The sequence below is a fragment of the Antechinus flavipes genome, chromosome 1, assembly GCF_016432865.1.
Source record: "Antechinus flavipes isolate AdamAnt ecotype Samford, QLD, Australia chromosome 1, AdamAnt_v2, whole genome shotgun sequence".
Taxonomy (NCBI): domain Eukaryota; kingdom Metazoa; phylum Chordata; class Mammalia; order Dasyuromorphia; family Dasyuridae; genus Antechinus; species Antechinus flavipes.
The window spans coordinates 699,162,432-699,188,311 of NC_067398.1; the positions used below are offsets into that span (position 1 = coordinate 699,162,432).

At 59.2% G+C, this 25,880-nt stretch overlaps 1 protein-coding gene across 4 annotated transcripts in view; it reads right to left on the reverse strand.

Moving 5' to 3' along the window:
- The window catches only part of RBM19 (RNA binding motif protein 19), a 161,314-nt gene that overhangs the window by 122,921 nt on the left and 12,513 nt on the right, over nucleotides 1–25,880 (reverse strand). For all 4 annotated transcript variants that reach the window (XM_051972855.1, XM_051972856.1, XM_051972858.1 and 1 more), the window contains exons 7-19: nucleotides 25,367–25,447; nucleotides 24,608–24,686; nucleotides 23,674–23,745; nucleotides 22,589–22,786; nucleotides 22,180–22,310; nucleotides 20,721–20,839; nucleotides 18,213–18,309; nucleotides 16,717–16,827; nucleotides 15,806–16,006; nucleotides 15,027–15,144; nucleotides 3,954–4,117; nucleotides 1,529–1,589; nucleotides 1,034–1,113 (exon numbers count right to left, since the gene is read on the reverse strand). In XM_051972855.1, coding sequence (XP_051828815.1) covers nucleotides 1,034–1,113; nucleotides 1,529–1,589; nucleotides 3,954–4,117; nucleotides 15,027–15,144; nucleotides 15,806–16,006; nucleotides 16,717–16,827; nucleotides 18,213–18,309; nucleotides 20,721–20,839; nucleotides 22,180–22,310; nucleotides 22,589–22,786; nucleotides 23,674–23,745; nucleotides 24,608–24,686; nucleotides 25,367–25,447 — 1,512 coding nt within the window. The remainder of the gene's footprint in view (nucleotides 1–1,033; nucleotides 1,114–1,528; nucleotides 1,590–3,953; nucleotides 4,118–15,026; nucleotides 15,145–15,805; nucleotides 16,007–16,716; nucleotides 16,828–18,212; nucleotides 18,310–20,720; nucleotides 20,840–22,179; nucleotides 22,311–22,588; nucleotides 22,787–23,673; nucleotides 23,746–24,607; nucleotides 24,687–25,366; nucleotides 25,448–25,880) is intronic.

A 25,880-nucleotide genomic window follows, 5' to 3' on the forward strand; every position in this document is an offset into this window, starting at 1 on the left:
TCACCTCCGGCCTTCTCTCCCCGGCAGCGGCCTGAGCCCGAGGGGGAATCTGGGCGCGGACAGAGCCGAGGGGGGCATCTGGGCGCGGACAGAGCCGAGGGGGGAATCTGGGCGCGGACAGAGCCGAGGGGGGAATCTGGGCGCGGACAGAGCCGAGGGGGGAATCTGGGCGCGGACAGAGCCGAGGGGGGAATCTGGGCGCGGACAGAGCCCGAGGGGGAATCTGGGCGCGGACAGAGCCGAGGGCTCCCGGACCAGCGTCTGTTTTCTGAGACGCTCCCAAGGATCTGTGCCTGGGCCTCGTCCCCTGCCTCCTGCCTGCTCGCAGCCCCTGCCGGGAGAGCGGGAGGAGGCAGGGGAGGAGGCAGGGCAAGGGAAGGCAGAGTGCTCAGGGGAGGACGTCCGCTAAACGTCCCCTGCTGATCCAAGTCAGAGAGGACCCAGCCAGTCAACAGCCTGACTCAGAGAGAAGCCACCGTCCGCCCCAGGCCTCACACGCCCGGCAAAAAGCCGAGCGGGAAGTGCCCGGAGCGCCGGGGCTGGGAGACAGGGAGACCCGGGTCCAAGACCTCCTGAGAGACTGCATCTCCCCAAGCGTCAGTCTCCACGACTGTGAAATGGGAACAATAATGATAGCGCTGACCCTCCAAGGTTACTGGGAGGCCCAATGGGTATCACATGTGCAGCACCAGACAAATCTTAAAAGTGCAATAAAGAGACCCGCTGTCACAATGACCCAGGTCTTCTGCGCCCAATCTGAGCTGCTTCCCCCCTTCCAAGTCCAAGGCCCTCAGCTCAGGCAGAGCCCGAGGCAACCATGGGCCCGGCCACAAGGAGGGCGCCGTGCAGGGAGACGGCAGGCGGGGAGGCCGGGAAGGAGGGGCGCGGGGAGGCCGGGAAGGAGGGGCGCGGGGGGCCGCCTGGGCCCAGCAGCTTCCCGGGGTGGCCCCTGGCCCAGCGCTCTCCTACTAGTGGGCAGCGGACGCCCTCCCTCCCACCCAGCCCCGCCCTCCGCGGGGAAGTGGCCCTTTACCTGCAGCTGCTTGAGGGCTTTCTGCGCCTGCTCTGGCTTCCTGTACTCCACAAAGCCAAAGCCCATGGAGAGTAAAACGCCTGGAGGGGAGAGACACAGAGAGATTCAGGGCTCGGGCATTCGCCACCTACAGGGGACAGGACTGCGGCTCGGCAACACCTGCTCCGAGGGCATCTGGCTGGGCCCAGGGGCCGCCCCTCAGTGGGTTTCTCCAAGGCCCTGCCCTGGGCCCGGACTATTCATGCCTGGGGGAAACTAGCATCGCTCACTAAGACTTCCGGTCCCTGCTCCAGACCTGAACCTCAAACAGGACGGGCCGCCCCAGGCCGCACTTCCGAGGCCCCCAGACGCGGAGGCCTCCCCCGGCCACAAGTGTCTCTCCCCAAACTGTCCCCGTCTCCGTCTCCTGTTCCCGTTGGGGGCACCAGCATTCTCCCCTCCCCCACTGTGAGCCCGCCTGTCCCCCTCGGCTCCCCGATCTCACTTGGAGCTTACCCGCTCTGTTCTTTTTCTTGGAAACAGTGCAGCTCTTCACTGTCCCGACTCTGGAGAAAACCTACAAAGGAGAGAGTTTTACCTTAAATCATACTCTTACAAGGGTAAATGATCTTCTATCTGGGCGGGAGCCAAGAACAAACCTCCTATGTCTTATTGATACACGAACCAAGCAAGGGCACAACAGAGCACAAGGTAAACAGAACAGGGGATGCAGAGTTGGGGGGGCCCTGGAACGGGGGACGTCAGGACTGAGTCTTAGAGGTGGGCGCCAGAGCTGGGGGACCCTCAGAGCAGGGGGCGCCGGAGCTGGGGGTCCCTCAGAGCAGGGGGCGCCGGAGCTGGGGGACCCTTAGAAAAAAGGGACTCAGAGCTGGGGGACCCTCAGAGCAGGGGGCGCCAGAGCTGGGGGTCCCTCAGAGCAGGGGGCGCCGGAGCTGGGGGACCCTCAGAGCAGGGGGTGTCAGAGCTGGGGGACCCTCAGAGCAGGGGGCACCAGAGCTGGGGGACCCTCAGAGCAGGGGGCGCCGGAGCTGGGGGTCCCTCAGAGCAGGGGGCGCCGGAGCTGGGGGTCCCTCAGAGCAGGGGGTGTCAGGAGCAGGAGAGGGAGCAGCACTAGCACAGACAGCTCAGGATAAAGGGCTTATCTTTTTTTCCTTCTGTAACAGGGGCAGCTGGACGGCCCCCGGATAGAGTGCTGGGCCAGGAATCGGGAAGACCTGAGTTCGAATGCAGCCTCAGACACTGACCACTGCGTGACCCTGGGCAGGTCTGTCTCAGTGTGGCCAGGATCGCCCGCAGACAGTGTGGGCCCTGGAGTCACAAAGCTAACAAGCGTCTGGGGCTGGCTCTGACTTCAGGCCCCCTGTCTCCAGACCCCTGCCCCCCCCAGCTCCCTCTGTGTTCCCCCGGTAACGGGTCTCCTCCGGGCTCCTGCGCATCTTATTTTACGTTATTTCGGCCCAAACGGAGCCTGAGGTGAGGAGCCCCAGCTCGGGGCTTTGGGGGTTCCCTGGGAAACGCCCACATCTCAGCCACACCCTGGGGGAGGGGCGAAGGCCGGGAAGCCTCCGGGGCTCCCATGCAGAGGCGGCCCCAGCCGCAGTGGGGGCTCCGGGGTGTGGGAGGGACCTCGACTCCCGGCCCCGCCTCCGCCCATGTGCTGCCCTCCCCTGCAGCGCCCTCCCCCTGCCCTTCCTGAGGCCTCGCTCACTCCTCTGGTGGCCTCAGAGCCTGGGCCCGGGGAGAGCCTGTGGGCAGCTCCCGAGCAAGAGGCCTCCCGCACAGGAGGGGGCGCTGGAGCTCCCATCGGACCCACTCAGCTTCAGCCCCCCCCGTACTACCAGCCCGCCTGTAAGGGAGTGACCGCCCTTGGCTGCTCTGCGTCAGTGACCCCTGGAAGGAGGGGGCTGGACAACGTGCGCCCCTCGGGGAGCACTCCCCCCACCACTGGCTCCTCCCTTCTCAGTCACAAGCCGCTCTCCTGATCGGGGTCAGCCCCGGACCCGCCAAGTGACCCCCCGACTTCCGGGCTCCCTAACTCTGCAGAACAAACGGAAACCCCCCTGCGGGGGCGCTCGGGGCCCAGCTGCATCCGGCCCCCTCGGGCCAGCCAGACCCCATCCCGGCTCCTCCCGCGTCCGGGCCCAGAGATAGGAGGGAGGCTCGGCTCCCCGCCCTCCAGGCCTCGGCCCTCGCGGACCCTCACTCTCCTCATCTCTGCCCTTGCCCTGGGCACACAAGGAGGAGAACGGAGCCTCGGCCTGAGAGGGCGTCTCTTTTCCAGGGCAGTGCCTCCCGCGGGCCCAACTGCCCCGAGCCCCAGAGCCAAGGAAAAAGCGGGAGGGTGGGCAAGCAGCAGGGGACGGAAGGGAAGCCTTTCCAGGGTCAACGGAGGAGAAGCTCAAGGAGGGGCCACAGCATCTCACAATCACAAGCACAGGGATAAGGAGGCCTTGGGGAGGGGGGAGGCCTTGGGGAGGAGGGAGGCCTCGGGGAGGAGGGAAGCCTCGAGGAGGGGGGGAGGCCTCGGGGAAGGGGGAGGCCTTGGGGAGGGGGGGGGCCTCGGGGAGGAGGGAGGCCTCGGGGAGGAGGGAAGCCTTGGGGAGGAGGGAGGCCTCGAGGAGGGGGGAGGCCTTGGGGAGGAGGGAGGCCTCGAGGAGGGGGGAGGCCTTGGGGAGGGGGGAGGCCTCGGGGAGGGGGGAGGCCTCGGGGAAGGGGGAGGCCTTGGGGAGGGGGGGAGCCTTGGGGATGATGGAATGTGAATCCACATCGCCTCATTTCCACGCCACCTTTCTGGGAATGCTCTGGACGTCATCCCTGAGGGATGCCCAGTAGCTCAACTCCTTCCTGTGAAGGGGCCCTCATGATCCCCCTCAGTGCCAAGGGACCATCGCGCTTTATCCCTCACCCACAGATTACTCACTTCTTTCAGCATCTCCTCCGTTGTGGAGAAATTGAGATTTTTGATGAACAAAGTACAACCAGGAAGACTCTCCTCTTCCTCCTCTTCATCATCCTCTTCCTCAGCAGGGGCATTCGGTTCTTCCGGGGCTGCCGGTGTGCTTTCTGCAGCTTCGCCATCGGGCCCTGGAACCCAAACAGAAAGAGATCAGTGTCGCGGCAGTAAAGGGGTTAACAGGGATGAAGAGCAGTGGGGGTTGAGGCAGGCCCAAGCAAGAAGGGGCTGGAGGCCAAGGAGAGAAAGCTTGTGAACAAGCCCCCCACCCACCCCATTCGCTCCCAGACCTTCCTTGGGAGGCACGTGGCCATGTTCCAGGAATCGATTACTGGTTATCTGAGACTAGGGCAGGCTCTGGAGCAAAAGTAAAAGAAAGAAGCTACAGACAAAGGGATGATAATGAAGAATTATAGCTACTGGTAAGAGATAAAAGGGAGAAATGGGGGTGGGAGAGAAGGAAGCCTACTAGAAAAAATGTGCCCTGAAGGTTTATTGTGATGCCCAAAGAGATCAGAGAAGGATGCGCTCAAACCCAGCTACTTATAGCACTCTCCATGTGCTGGCAAAGAAGGGACCCCAAGCCCGGGGCAGGGCTGAACAAATCGGCACGTGAATGCAAGGGAAAGGCGAGAAAGTGGGGGGAGGGGGGCTTCAGAGAAACCTGGGAAGACCTGAATGTTCTGATGCAGAGGGAAGGGAGCAGAACCAGGAGAGCAAGAGACCACAGTAACAATGACAGCCAAAGGCCCGGGAACTCCGAGCAACGGGATGAACAATAACGGCGCCACAGGTGAAGAGTGGGCAGAACGGGGAAAGATGCAGGCTAAAGTAGTGTGTTTGTTACAAGGGCTTCTTCTGGGAGAATGGGGGAGTGGTGGGAGAACGGGGAGCAGGAAGGAGGGAGAGAGAGACAGAAGAGGGGGGAAAGAGAAGGAAATAGAGAAAAGAAAGGAAGGGAGGGAGAGAGGAAGAAAGAGAAAGCGAGGAGGGAGAGAAAAGAGGGTGCAGAAAGAAAGACAGGAGAGAAAAAGACAGATGAGGGAAGAGGCAGAGAGAAGAGAGTATGAGGCAGAGAGACAGAGACAGAGGGAGAAGGAAGAGAAAAAGAGAAGAGGGAAGATAGTGACAAAGAAACAGAGAGAGGGAAAAAGAGCTAGGTAATTAAGGCTTTTTTAAAAAAAATTTAAATAGAACAGAAGGAAGGCCAGAAAGAAGCAGACATAACTGGAGCAGCTTTGAAAGCTACAAGTTGAACTTATTATCTAAGAAAAGCAAGCTAAATATATTAAAGATGGGTAATCACCTGTACCATATACATACATATATATACATACATACATATATATATATATAAACTTCTATTTTATCTGGCAGTTTTTAAGTTCAAAATGAAAAAAAAAAATTACAGGATACCTGTGAACATAGACTGTTAGAAACTGATGCTCAGGTCTGGCTGGGGTCTAAGGAAAGATGGTTTTGGGAGGGATGACGAGGGAATGTTAGGAGGCCCATTGCAACCTGGTTAAGAAAGACTGGAGAGGGATTCTAAGCTTTGCCTTTGCCTCTCTTTAGGCCTTTATCATCTGTGGTAGCCATGGGGCTGATGGGTGGGCTGGCTGGAAGAGGGGGGGGGGTCAAGCTTTGCAGCAGCCATTGAGTCCCATTCATGTCCGAAAGGGTTCCTTGCTATGGCATCTACAAACGAGTGACCACCCATCTCTGCCTGAACACTTCCAAGGAGAATGGGCGTCATTCTGTCAATGGGAGTGGTCCACAAGGTCCTGCTTTCACTGTGTCTATCTCTCCTCAGTGGCTATCACAACCTCAGCTGTGGGGTTGATCAGTTGCTTCCATTGAAGGAGGTAAAAAACCACCACAAGAGGCTTGGTTCAATTGGGAAGATGTTTGGGGATGTAAATGAAATGGTCACATACTGGTTATAAAAGTCCCACTTTGCCAAGAGATGTGAATCTACTCTCAAGGGAAACACCGGAGATAGGATCCTATAGTCTAAAAAAAGGCTAAGTGCTTTATCCATCATATGTGTGTGTATGTGTGTGTGTGTGCACGCGTGCGCCCGTGCACAGGAGTCAGGAGTTGTATATTAGCTGCCCCTCCTGCCTGAAATGCTTTCTCCCCTTCCAGACTTCGAAACCCCAAGCTTCTTTTCAAGCTCAGGTACCAACTCCTACATTGTTGCGGTTGCTTTGTCTTGCTTTTCTGAAGAGGACCAATGACATCGTGGTTTGATGTCTTGACTGGCTCCTCAAGTGGACTGAAGCGAGGCAGAGCTGCATAAAGCTGTCAGAACGTGGAATACTTGGTGGGGAAAGATAGCCTAGTGAAAGTCAGAGGGGGCTGGGATTTCATGTTAGAGGCAAGAAGGCAACACAAAGAAGGGCAGGGAGGTAATCATCCCACTCTTTAGGCAGAGCCACGGACAATGGATGGCAAGGAGAGAGACCTGGAGGTGAGGAGACTGCTGCAATCATTAAGGAAGGGGAGATGAAGGTCTGCACGAGGCTGGTGGTGGGGTTAGAAGGGAGGAGATGAACCCAAGAGAGTGTTGTGACAGAAGTGACGGAACCTGGCATGTGACTGGCTATGGAGGTTAAGACACCAGGGATTACGACCAGAATTATGGGAAAGATGATGCTAGCCAAGTCTGCGCCCAGTGTGTATTTATGGCAATGTGCATGTCACTTTCCCCAACCCAATGCAAGCTATTTGAGGACAGGGACTGTCCTCATGGCACTGGCACATGGAAGGCACTTACTACTGTGTCAATTGATTAAAGAGCCTGTAAACCCAATAGGTTTACAAAAAGTTGGACATGGCTGAAGAGCAACAAAAGTCTGAATGTCTTGTTTTGTAGGTAAGGAAATAGAGACTCCATGGGGTGAATTATCTTGGATAAATCGAGTCAAAGAGCTTATGATCTGCTAGGCCCAGTGTTGAGCGCTGGGTCCCTGCTCTCGAGGAGCTCGGTTTCCATGAAGACAACTATGTACAGATAAGGCAAATGAGGAGAAGCCGGAGCCAGTCAAAGAGGAAAAGCCCTCAGATGGAGGAGACACAGGAAAGGCTGCCTGCATTAGCAGGACTGTGCCTGGGAGGAACAGGGACTAGCTCTCAGAGCCAGAGGACGGTGCCAGGAGCCAATGCCACCGGGCCCAGGAGGACATGTTGGGAAGGGGGTGTAAGGAGTGTAGGAAGGGAAATGGAGGCTGGGGGATAAAGCACTTCAGACCAAAGGATTTTGCACTGGCTGCTGCTGGCAGCAAAGAACCACGGGGATTAACTGGTCACCCAAAGTGCTGGGTCCCTGCTCTTGAGGAGCTCGGTCTCCATGAAGACAACTATGTACAGATAAGGCAGATGGGGAGAAGCTGGAGCCAGTCAAAGAGGAAAAGCCCTCAGATGGAGGAGACACAGGAAAGGCTGCCTGCATTAGCAGAGACAGCACAAACACCAAATCCTCTTGACTCCTTGGAACCAGTAATCTCCATGCATCCAACGTAAGTCACAAAAGTACACAGGGTCAAGGCCGAGCATCCAGGCCGTCGCCATGTCTGCTTCCCCTCCCTCGTCCTTCGCTCTGCTCCTGTTGCCCCCAGGTTAGACCTGCAGGGGCCCCCTATGGAGGTGGGGAGGTCCTGGTAAGCACTGGCACGTCCGTGACCAAGTCTGAGATGCTGCGGGCCTGTGTCCTCCCTGAAGATTCTAGCTGACCACAGCTCGGGGCCAGGCCCAGCAAGCCAAGGGGGCAGGCCGGCTACCAGACACCGGCTATGCTATCCCAGTTTAACCCCTGGGGGAACTCCAAGCAATTCAATGCCAAGAGCCGATGGGAAAGACTCCCGGCCTCCTGCACACACCTTTAGGAATGACATTTCGGACCTCTGGAGGAGTGAAGGGAGCTTTTTCGGGGGTTCAAGTCAACTGCATTCACTCTCTCAGAGCATCCCCCACTCCCATCAATCCTTTAAAACAGAATCCTAATACATTCAAGTCCTAATTAATCTTCAAGGGCTTAGTCATGAAACAGCCCTTTTATCCCTTAATGGAAACTGCAACAGTGATAATGCTGTCTCTTTAATATCAGTTGAACACACTGCTTCCATCTCTCTGCCTCAAAGGTGAACAGGCACATGCACCCACACGGGCTCCCACACATTCACATACACGGGGGAAAAAAGAGAAAATTTGCATTTTCCCCTTAAAAGCGGCTTTCCCTGCTTCCCTCCCCTACGAGCCCCACATACAGCTGCCCCACGAGGGGCTCTCCGCCAAAGCCATTTCTGCAGGAATCCAAATGCAAAAAAAAAAAAAAAAAAGGAAAAGGATTCATTACTATTTAAATGATTGAAAAACAACAACGGTGACTCAAAGCGGCGGAGAGGCAGAAACGAAACCGCAGGAGAATAACAACTCATGTTTTTCCGGTGTTTTAAGGTTCTGCCGTGTGCTCCATGTGTGATAATGTCAGGCTGGTGGTCGTGAAGGGAGACGAGGACACTGAGGCTGCTGAAAGGTTAAATGTGACCCCACCTTTCAAGGTTACTATTGGTGTTTGGCACCTCATCAACTCTCCTGGACCGTGGCGACTGCCTCCTACCCCGACTCCCTGCCTCTTCCCTCTACTGGTTACTCTCTCCACTACACTGCGCCCTCCACAATGGCTGCCCGAGGGACTGAGGTCACGCCAGGGGCCCCCCGTGGCTGCCGAGGTCAGGGATGGACCGGCTCTTGGGTGGCCATGGCCTGTTTCCGCTCTGCCCCAGATACAGCCTTCCTGAAGCCAGTCAGTCAGCTCTGGGCCTCGGGACGCGTCACTGACCCTGCGGTACCTAAAGGCCATCCCCGCCTTGCTTCGGCTCCCAGAACACTTCTCTTCAAGGGGAAGCTCGCATCATCTTCTGCGTGAGCGCACCCCGTGCCCCTAACGACATGAATGTAGCCCGGGAGAAGGAAGTGGCCGACCACTCCAGGGTCTTTGCCAAGAAAGCCCCCACGGGCGACACGAGCCACGGGGTCACAAAGAGCCGGACGTGACCGAACAACTGAACGGCAACAATTCTCTTCCAAGAGGAGTCCGTCTGCCTGAAGGCGAGAGGGGCAGCCTCACCCCTAACTCATACTGTTGCGTGACCCTGGGCAGGTGGTGATCAGCCCCCGGTGCTCGGGAGAAGCTGCCAAGAAGCGCCAAACAGCGCTGCCAAAGGGAGCTTCGTCCCCAGAACGTCTCCCAAGTGATAGGCCGGGCCACCTGGCAGGCAGTGACACTCGTTCCCATGACTCTTTTAGGGGAGGAACCATTTGATTTCTGAATCTATTTCTCTGCTGCCCGGTACAGTAGCTAATCAACACATGTTTTATCGTTCCCATTTTATGGAGGAGGAAACTGAGGCTCCCAGAGGTTAAGTGTCTCACCACAGAACTAGTACATGTTTGAAATGAGCCAGCTAAAAGCCTCCTGATCCAGCTCTCCAGTCTCTACATCAAGCTGCCCGTAATTCTTTAAGGATTCATGATACAATTAAGGACCCTCCTTTCTCCCCAAGCTGGAAGCCTTCTGTGCCTCAAGGGCCACTGGGCTGCTGTGGGCAGAGGTGCCCAGACTTAGGATGAACGGCCTGTGGCTGGGGCCCTCTCTTCTTGGTGCTGCCCTTGGTAGCGTGACTAGGCCCGGGCAGGGTGCAGGCGCAGAGCCCGAGTCTCAGGGGGCCTGTGTCTTTGCCCCTGACCTCCAGGATCTTAACAGGCTTGGGATGGCCCAGTGAAAATCCTCAAGAACCAGGGAAGGTCGAGCCCAATTCACTTAGAGGAACAAGATGCTCCACCACCAAACCCTGGCCACTAGTGCTAGGGCGGAGGAGCAAGATCAGTGGAGAACCTCAGTTTTCTTGTCCGTAAAATGGGGGTTTGGCTCAGTAGGTCCCTCAGGTCCCTGACAGCTGTGGGTCTAGAGGAGTCTGGGGGAGTCCCATGACCTCCATGAGGACAAGGTTCTGGGCAGCGGACCAACTAACAAAGTAAAAAATCCTCGTCCCGCTCCGGGTTCATCCCAGAGCCTGACTCCCCAGGCCGCCCTGACTCCTTCTGCCCCCAGAGAACAACTTCTCCACCCTGCGTGACATCTGCGTTTTAAAGCACAGGCAACAGAAGCCTCCAGAACACAATTAACATGAGGCAGAAATCCAGCCTGCGCCCAGCGGGGCCAGGAGTCCCCGCTCCTCTCTGCCCTGTGGGAGCACGGAGGCCCCCGGGGAAGACTTGGAGACGAAGAGAGACTTGGGACCGGAGCTCCGTGCCTTGCACCTGCGTGGCCCGGAGCAAGAGCTCCCTCAACCAGAAAATAAAGGCCTGTGGGGGTCGGGGGTCAGTGGAAGGCTGTCCCCCCAGTGCCGAAACAACAAATTCATGGAGAAACAGAAGAAACGGCCTCCCCCACACTGGGACCTTCAGTGGAAGCCTCAGGACCACTTTTCTTTTAGGGCCACTGCACAAGACAAGCCCCCTGCCCCCTCCAACTCTGGGAATGTCTGACCGGATGATCCGGACAGCCCCTAATACTGGATAATGCTGGGATGACTTGCATTTGTTTTTGTTAAAATGTCCCCCTAGGACTCGCCAAAGGGAGGAGCAAAGGCTTGACCTAGCAGAAGCAGGCGGCTTTCCCGGCCCGCTGTTCCCAAGCCTGGCTCCTTCTGCAGAGAGGAAGAAAATAAACAACGAAAACGAACGGGACTAATGGCAAAGAGGCACTGGAAAGAAAGATGTGACAAGGATGCAGAGTGGGGCAGGGAAGAGGTATCCAAGGGCCTGAGTTCGAATTCTGGCTTCACCCCCTCCTAGCTGTGAGAAGTCCTCACATTTCCAGGTTTCCCTTCCCTTCTCTGTCCAAGGAGAAGATCTAAGGTCTCCCTCCTGGCTCCAGGTCTATGGCCCTAAGTCTCACCTACCGCTGAGCCCCAGATCTCCGCCGCTGCTCTACCTGCCTCCCCTCTAAGCATCCCGAGGGCGGCTGCGTGGAAGACAAGCCAAAGGCATCGCGGCCTCCTCGGGAGCAGGGAATCAGGATGGAGGCTCGGGCCCGCGGGCCCCAGAGACACAGGAAGTGCCCCTTTCTCAGAGGACCCTCGGTCTGAAGGCCCAATGGCCCAAAGATACGACTTGTCCCCAAGGTCACTTCAGCAAGTGGAAGGGCTGGGATCTGAACGCAAGTCCTGTGCCTCCAAATCCAGCCCTCTTTCCTGGACCCCTGCTGCTTCCTGGGCCAAGGATGGGGGGAATCATGATGGGAAGCGCCGAGATCCTTCCGTCCTCCCTCACCCGGTCTCCTTCCATCCTCCCTCGCCCGGTCTCCTCCCGTCCACCCTCGCCCGGTCTCCTCCCGTCCTCCCTCGCCCGGTCTCCTCCCGTCCTCCCTCGCCCGGTCTCCTTCCGTCCTCCCTCGCCCGGTCTCCTCCCGTCCTCCCTCGCCCGGTTTCCTTCCGTCCTCCCTCGCCCGGTCTCCTTCCTCAAGAAGAGCCCCTCGCTGTGTGCCGGGGGGAAGGGCAGAGAGCTTGCCCGACCCAGGAGCTACCAAGGGGGGCGTGACAGAGCGGCGCCCCGGATCACAGCTAACGGTCGAAGAAGCCTCAGGCCCAGGAGGCCGGCGGCCCGGCCCGGCGCATCTGGAGCCGCAGGATCACGGAGCCGAGCGAGCGGGAGAGAGCAGAGGGAGGCGGTGTTCCCAGCACCTGCTTCTGGCCAAAGGAGGGGGAGGGGGAGGGGGGCAGGGGCAGTTACCCAAGGTGAGGTAGAAAGGAAAATTTTTTTAAGTTCTCAAGCAGCAAACATTTTGCCGGCAAATTTATCATGTGCCAATGAGGGGAAACCAGGCAGGAGGGAGATTTAGAGAGAGAGAGAGAGAGAGAGAGAGAGTGTGTGTGTGTGTGTGTGCGCGCGTGTGAGGAAGGCGGGGGAGGGGGTGGCTTGGGAGGCCCAGGAAAATATGCCTCCATCTGTAGTTAGCACAATGAAACGCGGTCACGCACAGCCACATGGGGTGGTATTGTAATCAGACTGAGGAATTTACTGCCGCCTCCCGGCACTCCGTGCCCAGGGCTGACAGAAAAGACTGTTATCAGTTGCAAGCAGCTTTCCACGACCTCCCCCAACTCTGAGCCCTTTATCTGGAGGTGAGGGTCTCGGTTATGGGGAGATAAAACAAGCCGCCCCCCTCCCCCGGGACTGACGCACAGAACAGCGGAGCTTTTCAGGGGAGGAAAAAAATAATTAAAAAAAAAAACCCGCATACGCCCACCCCCCACCAGCAAAATAGCCTCCTTTTAAAGGCTCCTGGGAAAATCTGGCCGTGGGGATGGGGCCGCGCCCGGCCTTCGCCCTTCCTTGTGGAATCGTGTGTCAGGACCCCGGTTGGCCAGAGGAGATAATAACAAGCCCCGGGGTAGGGGGAGGGCAGAAAGCGGAGGGGCCGAGGGGGAGAAGACTGTGTGCAGAAGAAAGGCCGTGTCCTTGAGATCTGAGCTGTGGGAATTCACCCGCACAAGGGACGCACTGGGCCTTGAAATTAACACAGACACACTCGGCTCTGTGACCCGCAATCCACAAGATCAGCTGGTCCTCCCCACCCCCTCCTCCCCGCTGCCTTCCCTTCCATTGTTCCACCGACCGCCGCCCTCCGCGAGGCTGAGGGGACGGAGGATCCGAGGCAGCCCCACAGGCAGGCGGCTCCCGCGCGGCCCGGCCGGGATGGGCCACGGGCCTGCCGGCCTTCCGTCCCGGGAGGGGGAGGGGTCCGCCTTCTCCTGCTCCCCCGTCTCAGGGCCGTCCGCTCCGTCTGAGCCCTTGTAGGGAGTCAGAACCAGCGCCCTCGCCTGTGTTCTCAAGGGACTCCCACAGCTCGGGTCCCCCCCAGGCAGGCTTCTAAGTTCCCCGAGAGCAGCGACCGGGCCGTGTAAGTCACGGGGTCCTAGATCCAGAGCCGGGCGTGGTCTCAGAGGCCGTCTAATCCAACTCTGCTTTCTGAGGAAACCGGGGCCCAAAGGAAGGAAGGGGCAGAGCCGGGGACCAGCACCTGGCTGACTGCGGTGGCCGCACTGGCCCCGGGTTGGCCCGAGAGCTTCCCTAAAGCGAAGCAGGCGGGGGCCCGTCAGTGGCCGGGTCAGTGGTTCCCAGGGCCCGGAGGTTCGGTGATTGTTTAAGCCACTCAGTGTCGCAACGGAGGCACAGAGACCACCAAGATCAGCCCCTCTGTTTTACAGAAAAGCAGCAGACAGAGAGCGCTGGCCGACGTGCCCAGGGCCGTCTGGGAAGCAGGTGACCGAGGGTGGCATCCGAGCCCAGGGCCCGACCCCAAGGCTCCCGCTGCCGCCGGCTCTGACGAGAAGGCCAGGATTCTGGCCCCCAACCTCGGCAGCCTCCCCTTCATCCGGAGCGGAGGGGCCGCGGGGCGGCCCCCGCTCAGCAGTGGGCTGCCCAGGGCACCGAGAGGCAGGGTCACCGGATCATTCTGTATCGGAGGGAGGCTCTGCGGCCTGAGGTCGGCGCTCTCTCTCCCAAGCCCCGACCCACTCACAGAATCTACAGACGGAACTGTAACTGTCTGACTGGCTCCCACGTGTGTCCCAGGCCTCGCTCGGGCTCCTCTTGGCTTCTGGCTCATGTGAGGACTGTCTTAGGGCCCCAGGACCTGAGCTAAACACCACGAGGACAGTAAGGCTGCAAGAGGTGATCCTGGTCCCCTCCAATACCCGGAAGTCACTGAAGGTCTGTAGTGGGCCGAACCCTGCTTCCAGCAAGGCTCCTTACACCAAGGTTAACTCAGTGGGGCTGACGAGGTGACGGTTCTCTAGCTCCCGTATATACTCAGCCCTCAGCGCGGCGATGTCACGGTTCTCTAGCTCACACATGCTCAGTGTGCTCTGATTTCTAAGGGGAAATCGAGTCACCTTGGGTGCTGACATTTGCATGAGAGAACAGGGAGCACAGAAACTAGTATCTTTGACTTCTCCAGATTACCAAAGAGCTCTGGAGTCATCAGAGAGACCGCGTAACGAAAGCTAGGACTCCCAGAACGCCCCAAGGCTTACAGAGGGTCCTCTCTGCCTGCCTGAGAGCAGCTGTGGAGAAAGGGAGGAGTAAGGCAGGGGAAGAGGCAGGAGCTGGAGGGGACCAGGCATTAGAACGGAGCCTCTCTCGCCTCCCAGGACCTCGCTTTCCTTACCCGGTCAGCGGCTCTCAGCAGACGCTGCAGGGCCGGCAGCCAAACCCTTTGGGCTCAGCAGAACCTGCACCACCTTGTGCTCAGCTACAGAAGCTCAGAGCTCGGCCGGGGCTCCCCCCCCCCAAGACCTCCACCTCTCAGGGAGGCTCCGGAGCGCCTAAAGGACCCAAACGGCAGGGGGCAACGACAGGCCCAGAAATGGCTCCATGTCTCTTCCCCAAAGCCAGCCCTGAGGGGCTGAGAGACTCACGGACAGAAGACTGGCCAGCAGGAGGCGGAGGTTCTGGCCTAAAGCAGCTGAGCAAGGCAGCCCAAGAAGGGAGGGAGGGAGGGCCGGGGGAAGCGTACTGGGAAGGGCCAGGGGGGTTCTTCAAGGCTGCGCGCCCAGGTGCACTCAGTGAAGCCCCTGGACTGAGAGCGGGGACTGGGAGAAGAAGAAAGGAAGCCAGCAAATGGTGAGTAAGAAGATGGCTGATCATGGAGTGGGGGGAGGAATAACTGACCGACGGGCAGCTTGTGGCCCCGCTGGGAGCTCTGGGAGGGGGGGGAGCGCAGGGGCCAGAGGGCCGCGGAACAGGCGGCACGTGCAGATTGGGGCCTGCCCCCCCGCCCTCCTCCCCCTCCTCAGAGGGGCTCCACAGAGCCAGGGGAGGAGGGGGAGGAGTAACTACACCGGGCTGGGACAGCATCCTCTCTTCTTGCCCCAAGAGCAGAGACGCTCAACAAGGAAAGCAAACACCGAAGGCGAATCTCGGGGCGTCCCAGAGGCGCAGCCCCCCGCCCCAGCCGGACCCCGATCTTACCAGCCTCGGTCTGAGCAGCCTCTCGTCCTCCAGACTGATCTTGCTCTTTCTTCGGGGGGGCGGGGCTGGAGAAGACACCCATCGGCGCCCATTCCAGATACAAGGGAACATCGTGGAACTGCAAGGACAGACGAGGAGACCCATCAGTCACAAAGATCAGGCGCTGCCTGCGCGCATTGTGCTAAGGCATCCTCAGAGCCCCTCCCAGCGAGGGAGGCCCCTCCCCAGGATCTCTCCCGCCAGGACTAGCCCGGCGCCCTCAGAGACGCGGAGCGGCCCTAATCGTCCCAGAGCCTGAACCGCCTGCGGAGCAGCTCTGGGGAACGTCACAGCGACACATGCACCACCAGCGTGTGCGATCCACGGTGTACGCCTGCAGCCCGGCCTGACTGATGGACTCCGGAAAAACAGTCCCGTGGCCAAACCCTCCTTCCCACGCCCACTAGCTCTGCGGTCTGGGCAACTCACTTCTCCTCCCTGGGACTCAGTTCCTGATCTGTGAAATGGGGCTACTAGCAGCACCCACCTCACTGGGTGAGGGCTTTGCCAAGCTTCCAGCGCCGCGCTAATGTGAGCTGGAAGGGCCTTCGAAGCCCACTGAGTCCAATCCCTTCTACTGACCCACGAGGAGAGGCCCAGAGAAGGGCCAGGACCCCTCAGACGAGGACGGAGGCGAGGCCCCGGGCGGCCCGGGCAGGCCCGGCGCACTGAGCTCCTTCACCTTCAGAAGGCGGCTCCCCGCCCCCGGCTCCCGGGAGGCGAGGGCTCGGCACCCGTACCTTGGAGTAGGCGAGGCTGGTGAAGGCCCTCCTGGCTTCCAGGGGCTCCAGGTACTCCACGATGGCCGTGACGCCCCCCTCGGGCAGCAGCAGGCGGCCCAGGCTGCCGTGGCGGCCGAAGATCTCCCGCAGCTCGGAGGCCTGCGTGCCCGCGGGGAGGTTCTTCACTAAAATCACAGACTTGCTCCTCTCCGCAGCGGCCTGCGAGAAGAAAGGAGGGTGGGAGGAAGGAAAAGGCGAGGGTCCCTACGGGCTGGCAACAAACATCTGACATCCCCATCCTGAGGCCCCCCAGTCCTGACACCCCCCGTTCTCAGGCCCCCCAGCCCCAACACCCCCATCCTGAGGCCCCCCAGCCCTGACACCTCCCGTTCTCAGGCGCCCCCAGCCCCGACCCCCTGCTCTGCTCCCCCTTCCCCAGTAACTGAAGCCGGGGAGCCCCCAGGCAGTCCTGTAGGAGGCCAGTCCTGGCTCTGGCGGAGGAGCCGCCCTGATCCCGTCTGCCGCAGAGGGGCTGGGCAGTTCCCTCCTCGTGGCGGATCGTGAACCTTTATAATTTGCTGCCACCAGGAGGCGATAAAGTTCTGAAAGTAGACCTTGGAGCCGGGACATCGGAGCCCGGTTTATGCCCCAGAAGGGGCAGCTGGGACGGTGTCCTGGGCGCCCCCGACGCTTCCTGACACGCCTCCTCTCCCCCGCAGCCCGGAACCGCCCCGCGGTGCATCTTCTCCCCGAGACGCTGTGAGGCGCAGGAACAGCAGCAGGCCGCTCCTCGTGCCCTCAGCCCTGCGGCTCTAACCCCCGAGCAGCCACCCGGAGCAGAGGCCCCAAGCGTGGCGGGGCCGCACTAAAGCTAACGGGAGCGCGGGCCGTCTCCCACCGGGACCTCCGCGAGCCCGGGGCCCGCTCACCTGGCTGAAGGAGTCCAGACTCACGCCGTTCTCGGTCAGGAACCGCCGCACCTCCTGCACCAGCTCGGTCTCCCCCAGGGCCACCCGCACGGCCACGCTGCCTCTGACTTCCTGCGGAGGAGGGGCATAGGCAGGAGTCACAGACCCCTTCCCAAATCAGTGGGACTGACTCTGCTACTTCTGGGCGACCCGGCCAGACCATTAACTCTTCTCCCTTAGAAGGAGGAGCTTCAGCTGGGCACTGACCCTGACCGAGCGCGGCCCCGAGAAGGGCCGCCTTGGAGTCTCCGTGCAGAGGTGGGGGGCTACGGGTGTGGAATATTGCCTCTACTGTCAGGCACTTTCTGTTGATGGGCTGCTCTTCTTCTCTCTCCCTCCTCCCTCTCTCTTTCTCCCTCTCTCTGTCTTTCTCCCTCCTTCTCTCTCCCTCTGTCTCTGTCTCTGTCCATCTCTCTCTGTCCATCCCTCAGTCCTTGCTGTAAGAAGTGGCTCACTAGATAAGAAGGATCTAAATGTAATGCAGACCAAAAGCTACTTTAAAAACATATTAAAGTGTGTTTATAACAAGAGAGTTGAACAGCATGACCCCAAAGGCTCCTTCCAGCTCTGACCCCTCGCTGCCCTGAGCAGAATGACCACAGGAGAACTAGGCTAGAATTCTGAATCATAGAGAAATGCTAGCTGAGGGGAGGTGATTCCCTTCCCCCCAAAGCCTCCTTTTGTATCCCCAGCACTTAGCACAGTTCCCGGCATACAGTAGGAGCTTAATTAATGTTTAATGTCTGACTGACGATGTAGCGGAGAATGTGCTGGATAGGGGATCAGGAGGCTCTCCTCTTGGCCCTCGGTAGGGACATGGCCGGGGGCAGGTCCCTCACTCTCAGAGCTTCAGCTCGATACAATCAGCATCTCTCAATGGTCACGTGCATGGCAGGGCTCTGCCACAGTACCGGGGATATGAAGGCAAGACAGACACAACCCCTGCCCTCAAGGGGCTTCCCGTTTTCTCCTCTATAAAGTGGAGACGCTGATACTTGCCCAGGATTCCCACAAGAAAAGTGCTCTGCAAACCCCGAAGCACTAGAAAGATGGGGGTGCTGTTACTCCTGCCGTCCCAAAGCAGGCAGTGCACCTTAACTCAACCCCCTTCTACCTTCCCAACGGTAACTGTAGCAAAATACCTGGCAAACAGAAGGCGATTAATAAATGCTTCTTGGTTGATTGGCCAGAAATTGGACAAAAGGAAGAATACAGGCTGACTCTGAGTCTGAATAAGCCAAGCAGGGCTGCCAGCGTATGGAGAAGGCGATAGTCTGGGGAGCCCAGGCCCTGGAGGCTGGCGCTTAGGAGCTTAATCCTTAAGGATACCAGACCCATTTGTTTCCATGGTACCCGCCGTGACCTTGAGGGCACCTAGGCCCAGGAGGGCCTTTTGCCAACTCCTTCCCCGTGTTGGTGCCCGGCCCCAGGCCTCATCCCAGAGGACTCGGACTCACGTGGTCAAACACTTGGCTTTTGGTGGCGTTGTACTTGTGTGCGACGGCGTCGGCCACGGCGTTCGTCCCCATGAACAGCGTGTTCCAGTTGTGAGAGCTGAGGAGCGAAAGGGGAGAAGGAATCACGCATTATCCGGACCATACAAGCATTGCTCTTGGTGCCGAGAGATCCTGTACCCGTGAGGACCAAATGAGGGGCAGCGGCCTCGCCACAGACACTGGTGATGCTCCTTCAATGTTTCACTTGGACCCAAGCATTGGGATTTTTCTTGCAAATCTGCCTCACAAACATAGCCTAGATGCTGCGCTTGGCCTAGTGTCCAAGCGAAGGCCGTGTCTGCAGCTGCTGTTTACCTGAACTAACTCAGACAAGGGAAGAGCGAACGTAGAATAGCGAGAGATGGCCGAGTCTGCAGTCGGGAAGGACAGAGTTCAAGTCCTGCCTTTGAAAATGGTGTGAGCTTGGAAAAGTCCCTTCACTTCCCGGGCCCTGGCACAGTGTAAGAACATTAACTAATTCTGGAACTAATTTAGCTCTCCTCCCTGTGGCTTCCTACCTGTGGGAGGGCGGGACAGCAGATAGAACTCTGGGCTGAAGAACCGGGCGAGCGAGAGCTCAAACCCTACCACAGGAATTACAGCCGTGTCCCTGGGAAAGTCCCGTAGCCCCGCAGATCCTCACACCTACACCCGTGAGGCTAAACTCGGGAAAGTCGCAGCTCTCCTTCAGTTCCAAGTACATGGTCCCCCGTCAGCCCAGTCTCTCTGCAGCTCTGCTTCCTCAGGCAGAGAGTGAGGGGGGCATCTGAGACTCCTTCGGGCCCTGGCTCCGTGATCGCAGGACCCTTTCCAAGCTCCCTCTGAGACTATAAATTACGGGAGAGTTGCTGGGAGACGGGGAGTCTCCGTATGGGGAGTTCCTCCTTGTGATCAAAGGGCAAGCCGGATCCCATCAGCCCCCGCCACTCCTCGCAGCAGCCACAGACTCGGAGGGAATATCTCAGGTGTCGTCTGCCTGGGGAGACCGAGTCCAAGCTCGGGCCACAACGTCTGCATCCTGGCTCTGCCGCTTACTGCCCGTGTGACTGAGCTCTATAAATAAAATGGGGGTCCACCTGGACGGCTCAGGCTTTATGAACCCAGGATGCAAACCCCAGAGTCTGCCAGGAAGAGCGTGGCCATGGCCAAGAAAGGCCGGAGAGCAGGGGGCGGGGAGGGGGCGGGGCAGGGGGATCTGCTAATCTCCCCGCTCAGCCCTGCCCCTCAGCCAGATGCTCGGGGCATTTCCCATCAGCTTGAAAAGTCCCTTAGCCCTTAATCGAACTCTTCCTTCCCTGCCAATATGGCTCCCAGATTTAGGGCTGGAAGGGCCTTAGGGCCGGTCCAGGGCCGAAGTTCAGAGAGGTGCGGACTTGCCTAAGGCCACACAGTGACTGAGGATTGGCTGGGACTCACAGCCGGGTGATCCGACCCCAGACCGTCAGGAGCACAGTCACAACTGCAAATGCGGTTCCTGCTCCAAGGCCTGTGGGGGTTTTGCTCCCATTAGCTCATTCCCTCCTTGTCATGGGCCAGGACTTGACACAAGGGGCTAAGTCAGTGGAATTGAGGAGACAGTGGTTGTTTAGCCGGTGAGTAACAGTTCTCTGGTTCAGTCCGTGTACTTAGTACTTACTAGAGTGCTACAAGACTCACACCTTTGATAAGAGACCATGTGAGCTCGGACAAGCTCAGCCAGACGGAGAAGGACCAGAGAAGACCAGGAAGAACGAGAAGGACCAGGCGGTCCTCCTGCCTCCCCCACAGGAACCAAGACATTCAGGAGGACCTCAAGAAGCCGGCAGAGGCAGAGAGGACAAAGGACGGGCGGCAGGAGCTCAAGCTCTCGGAACCAAGGAGAGAGATCGGCCTCTCAGAAAGCTAACCGGCCCCGGGAAAGGAGACGAGACTCGGGAAGACAATAAGGGATTGGGACTTTAACCCCTGGCTACTCGTGTGGTGATCACTGAACTGAAACAAAGGCTGCCCCCAGAGACCCCAAGGAAACCTCAACAGAGAACATTACATTTTAGAGAGAACATTACAACCCCTCACAACCTAGAACGATTCCCAAAGGACAGAGGAAACTGAGGCCGGGGAGGGGAAAGTAAGCCACTTTGCTGAGGCGATCGCGGCTAGGAAGTTTGTGAGGATGGATTTGAACTCAAGACCAGCGCCCTGGCCTCCACAGCCTATCACACATGTCGGGGGAACACGACCCCCAAGCCCTTCTCACTAGCCGCACTCTCTGTCGTGGCTGCCGATCTTTAAGCGCTTTGCAAACACTCCCTCGTTCGCGCCTCCCAAGCGCCCCAGGTGACCAACGAGAGCGGTCTGTCCGCAGCAGAGCAGCGGGGATGTGCCGGGGGCAGGACCTGAACCCAGATCTCCCCGGCTCTACTCCCGCTGCGGCACGAGGCCCCACGCTGCCATGCCCTCCGAAGGCACCCAGAGAGGAAAGACAAGGACCTGGAACTGCTGGCTTTGTCCTTCAATGCCTTCTTCTTCTTGTAGGAAGCCGGCGCTGCGTCCGAGCTCTCGCTGGGCTCCTTCTTGATGGTGGAGGGGAGCACGTGGAGCATGCGGCCCTGGGAGGGAGGAGAAGCCTGCTGACACGAGCCCTGGGCTCCCTCGGCCTCGCCCCGCCACCCCGGGGGGCCAGGAGCCTCACTCCATGGGGCACCCATCCCGATGACCCCGATAGCAGCCCCTGACGTGGAGACGGCCCCTCCATCTCCCTTGGGGATGCTCTCGGGTGCGCTGTGACCCTGGGAGGCGGGGCCGCTCCACCGATGGCACTGCCACATCCCCAAATCACAGACCCAGGAATGAAAAGGTCTTGCCCCCGACCCCGCCCCTGCCAACATCTGGCAGGAGGGGCTTCTGAAGCAGGGCCACCTCTCCCATCACCCCGAGCTGTCTCCCATGAGAGAATGCTAGGCTAATTTAGGAGCTTGACATAATTCAACGTAATTCAATCAAGCACACGGATTTTTCCTAAAATGACCACTTTGTTCCGACCCTGAGAGCTGAGTGCCGCGGACGGCAAGCCCCTAATGAGGCAAGTCGCTGCCCCCTGGGCTACCCACTTTCTGTGAGGGCAGCGGGCCTCTGGCTTCTGGGCTCTGGACTCCTCACTCACTTGGAAACGATTAAAGGTCCCTGAGAGCTTTTGTTTATGGGACCGTAGCTATTCGTTTTTACCACATTAGAAATTTTAAATTCTAAAGTATTATTATCAAAATAGTTTTGACCCTGAAAGGGCCTGGGGGACCCCCAGGGGTCTGAGAATCCCTTATAAGATGTGTGGACACTGAAGCCAGTGGAGAGGCCGGTACTGACTCTGAAGAGGAGGGGGCTCCCAAAAGGCCCACTGGAGGGGGGGGGCTCCCGAAAGGCCCCCTGTTCTGGAGGAGGAGGTCTATTAGAGGAGGGGGCTCACAAAAGGCCCTCCGTGTTCCGGAGGAGGGGGCAGGCACCCGAGCTGTGCTCTGAGGGGAGCCAGGAATTGTGGGGGTTACAGAAAGGGAGGCATGAAGGTCAGAGACAGGGAAGACAGAGGTGGAGATGGGCTGGCAGATGTGGAGAAGAGCGTAGGGCGGCCGCAGGAACTAAGTCTGGAAAAGCAGGAAGTGGACAAGGAGGGCTTCCGATGGCAAGGCAAGGACTTTGTGTTTTATCCTGGAGACAAGAGGGAGCCATGGAAGATTCCCAAGTTGGGGAGGTGACGGCCCGGGCTTTAGGATGCCCAATGTGGCAGTCGTGTGGATGGAACGGACGGGAGAGGCCGGAGGGAGGGAGACCACACTGAAGTCGGGGAAGGGCCGAGCGGTGGGCCTGGGGCTGAGGTGCGAGGGGTCGGAGGCAGCGGCCGCAGACGGCCCCAAGGGCGCGGGCCCGGTGTCTGGGCGGAGGGAGGGCCGCTCACCTGGAAGACCTGCCCGTCCACTTCTGCGAAGGCCTTCACTGCGTGCTCGGGGAACATGTACGTAACGAAAGCAAAGCCCTTGGGTTTCTTGGTGAGACCGTCTATGGGATAGTGGATTTCGGACAGCGGACCTGGGCAGAGGACAAACGGGGCCCTGAAAATACGGCACGATCCCGCCCAAGGGAACGTGGCGTCGGGCCTATGGACAAAAAGCACTTTTCCCTCAGTTTAGAGATAGGGAAACTGAGGCAGTGAAAAAACCAGCGGCTCGTCCGAGGTAAGAGTTAACAAGTGATAGTCAAAAGCTCCCTCGGGGCTTCTCGAGGTGAGTCCCGGCACGGAGAGCCCTCCGACCCCCGCCTGACCTTCCGAAGTGCTCCCATTCCCATCGGGGTCACGCAGCCCTCACCGTATTTGGCAAATATCTTCTCCAGGTCCTCTTCGGTGCTGGTGTAGGGCAGGTTTCGCACAAAGAGCCTCCCCGAGTCGGCCAGGTCCTCCTCCTCCTCGCCCTCCTTGAGCTCCCGGCCCTGCCACGCCTTCCTGTCCTGGGGCTTGGGGCCCGCACGGGGGCCCTTCTCCCGGAACACCTCGATGTAGCGGCCGCCTTGGGGGAGGAAAGGGGCAGAGGCCGCTCAGAGGCCGCACCAGACACCGGGGCCGAGGCGGGCCAGGCGACCCTGGCTGTCAGGCCGGCCGAGGGGCCTCCGAGTGAAGCCCCTCTCGCCCCTTCCCAGGAAAGGTAGATACCCTTATATCGACGTAGTGGCTACAGAATTAAACAATGCTGATAGAGAAGAGTTACTGTTGTCGTCCATAAGTACTGAGGGGCAACAGGTCGCATGGTCCCACCTGGTAAAGATCTCACTAAGTTCTGAATTCACACTGGGAATAACGAACACCTGACTTGTCTGTGGCGCTGCACTTCTCACCCTTCAGGGCCCCTGACAAAGCATTGCTTGGCTTTAGTTTCCTGATCTATAAGGAAAAATGGAGCTCGGAGATCTGCAAGCCCCTCCCCCCAGCTCTGACAGCCCCTGTTCCAAGGCCCCCCGAGCCTGACTCTGACACTTCCTGACCCTCCCCCATCTGACCACTTCTCAGCTTTCCTGTCATCGTCCATGTTGGCATTTTGGCCACGAATGCTCCCCAAGGCTTCGTCCCGGCCCTGCCCCCCCCATTCTCCAACCTGGCAACACCCCTCTCTATTCAGATGACTCAGATGCTCATGGGTTTGGGCCTGGCCTCCCCCTCCCCCCCAGGACCAGCTGGACCTCCATCCCAGAGGCATCCAAACCCCACCCGTGCGAAAGAGAATTCACGGCCACTCTCCTTAAGCAGCATCTCCACACCTCCCCGGGAAGGCCCTCCCTCCCTGCCCCCACCCCTTTCAGAAGCCTGGTCTCCTTCCAGATTCGGCTCAAGCCCCGCCTCTGTCACTGAGCCTTCAGGGCCCCTCCCCCCCAAAGCCCCCGACCCGCGGCCCCTCCTCACCCATGTACTCCTTGTTGTGCTTCAGGGCTTTCTCCACGTCCCCTTCGCTGCTGAAGTCCACAAAGACGTAACCTGGGCCAGGACAAATGGCAGGTGAGCTCCGGGGGCAGCAGGCGGCACATGTGCACACGCTCAGTGCCCACACACGGCACGGCGCACTCACAATGCACACACACATTCTCTGACAGCGGCAGCGAGGCTGGGCAGTGTTTTCATGGACGGCTCTAAAATCCGCCCTGCCGTCGCTCTCAGTGCCCGGCAGAGCCCAGAGCCCACTGCCACCCTTCAGGGCCAGGCACCCCCCGCCCAGCACCGCCGGCTCTGCCCCGAGGAGAGAACAAGCCTGACCCCGTGTGTGCCCCCGCTGACCCCTCCGCTCTCAGGCTGTCGGGGTATAACCCCCTTTCCCCACCACGTCCCCCGGGAAATGTCAGGGCCGGGAGGCTGCCCCAGGGCCTGTCTCTGGCAGTTTGGGGGACTCTGGAGGACCCAGAGCCCCACATTCGGAGTCTGGGGGTCTGAGCTCGGCTCCCAAACTGCCGCTTCCCAGAAGTGACCTGTGGAAAACTTGAGCCTCAGTTTCCCTCTCTGAAACGGAGCCGTGACTGCGACAATCGTGCCCCGGGACGGCCGGGCTCCCACCTGTGTCAGGGACCCCGGCAGCCCCTCTCTCTCCCGGCGCGCTGGCCAGCTCTCCCAGACCGCAGGGGCAGTGAAGGCGCCAACGGGCCCGGGGAGAGGGCGTGAGCTCCCGGGGAGCCCCGCCTGGCGCGGGTCCTCAGCCCCGAGGAAAGCGTGTGCCCAGCTGTGTGGGGGGCTCCGGGGAGGGGAGGAAAGACAAAGTCGGGGCTAATTCACCTCCCGAATGATCTGCCCCACAAAGGAGAGTGAGAAAGGCTTCCCCCCATTTACTCTTCAGCCTCCCCGCCGTTACCTGTCTTGTTGCCATGAGCATTCCGTACAATGCGGATGGCCACGGGCTTGAGGGGCACCAGGAATTCCCTGACATTTTGCTGGAAAATGAAGGAAAAAAAAGATGAAAAAAAATTGGATCAACTCAATTCAAGGAATGAGGCAAAACATGAAACTCTACCCGGCGGCCTTTGGAAAGCGGGTCCCGCGAGCACCCGGCTCCCCGCTGGGACGAGGGCACTTTCCCGCCAGGATGCCCACCAGGAGCTCGCCGGCTAACGGCTGGAAATGGGGACTGGGCTGTGAATTGGGCCGAAGACAGAGCTTCTGGCCCTCAACGTGTCTCACAGGGATCTCTCGGAGGAAGGTTTTGACTCTTACAAACGGTCATTTCAAAATAAGTTACGGAACGGGGAAGCTTCTAAGTGTGGGGGAGCATCTGGTTCTCTGGTTCCAAACATGACAAGCGACCCACTGAGAATGCCCCCATCGCCTTGGCCGACAGCCTGCTGAGGCACAGCTAGGTCATGCCCGTCCCTGGAGCCTTACATGAAGCCAGATGGGCACGACTGCCCGAGCTTGTGCCCTGGCAGAGCACCCAAGGGCACCCCCAGGCCATGAGGAAGCCTCCAATGGAGCGTCCCCCCAAGCACATTCTGGGCTTCCCAACCGGCAGGGGGCTCCCCACTCATGCTCCCTCTCCCAACTTCACCCAGTCCATGGCAAGGGCCCCGAGCAAGGCCCACAAAGCATTTCTGCCACAACGCGAGACAACGCTGACCTCCGTGACATTAAATGGCGCTCCGCGCAGCTTCACTGTGTAAGCCGTGGTGGGCTCCGACTGGGCGGCTGGCTTCGTCACCTGGATGGTCACCAGAGAGGACAAAGGGGACAGACATGAGAGGGAGGCCACCAGGGGCGGGGAAGCTGGTCACCGTGATGGGCAAGATCAGGCTGGGAGGGCCAGGAGGCCGGAGCCCCACTGCAGAGGAGGTGGCCTCCATGGCCAGAGCTACGGGGCCATCTCTATTCCCTCTCTCAATTCAAAAGGGCCCTCGGGGGACTGTGGACAAGAAGCAGGGCTGGGGGACAAAAGAGAAGTCTTTAGTGAGTGGTAGGGCAGGGGACAGGAGGGAGAGAATGCAAAGAGATCAAAAGAAGGGAAAAAGGAGAAAGAAGGAAAAAGGAGGAGAGAAAAAGGAAGGGGAGGGGAAAAGAAGGGGGAGGAAAAAAGGAGAGGGGAAAAAGGAGAGGAAGGAAAAAGGAGGGGGAGAAAGGAGGGAGAGGACTGAAAG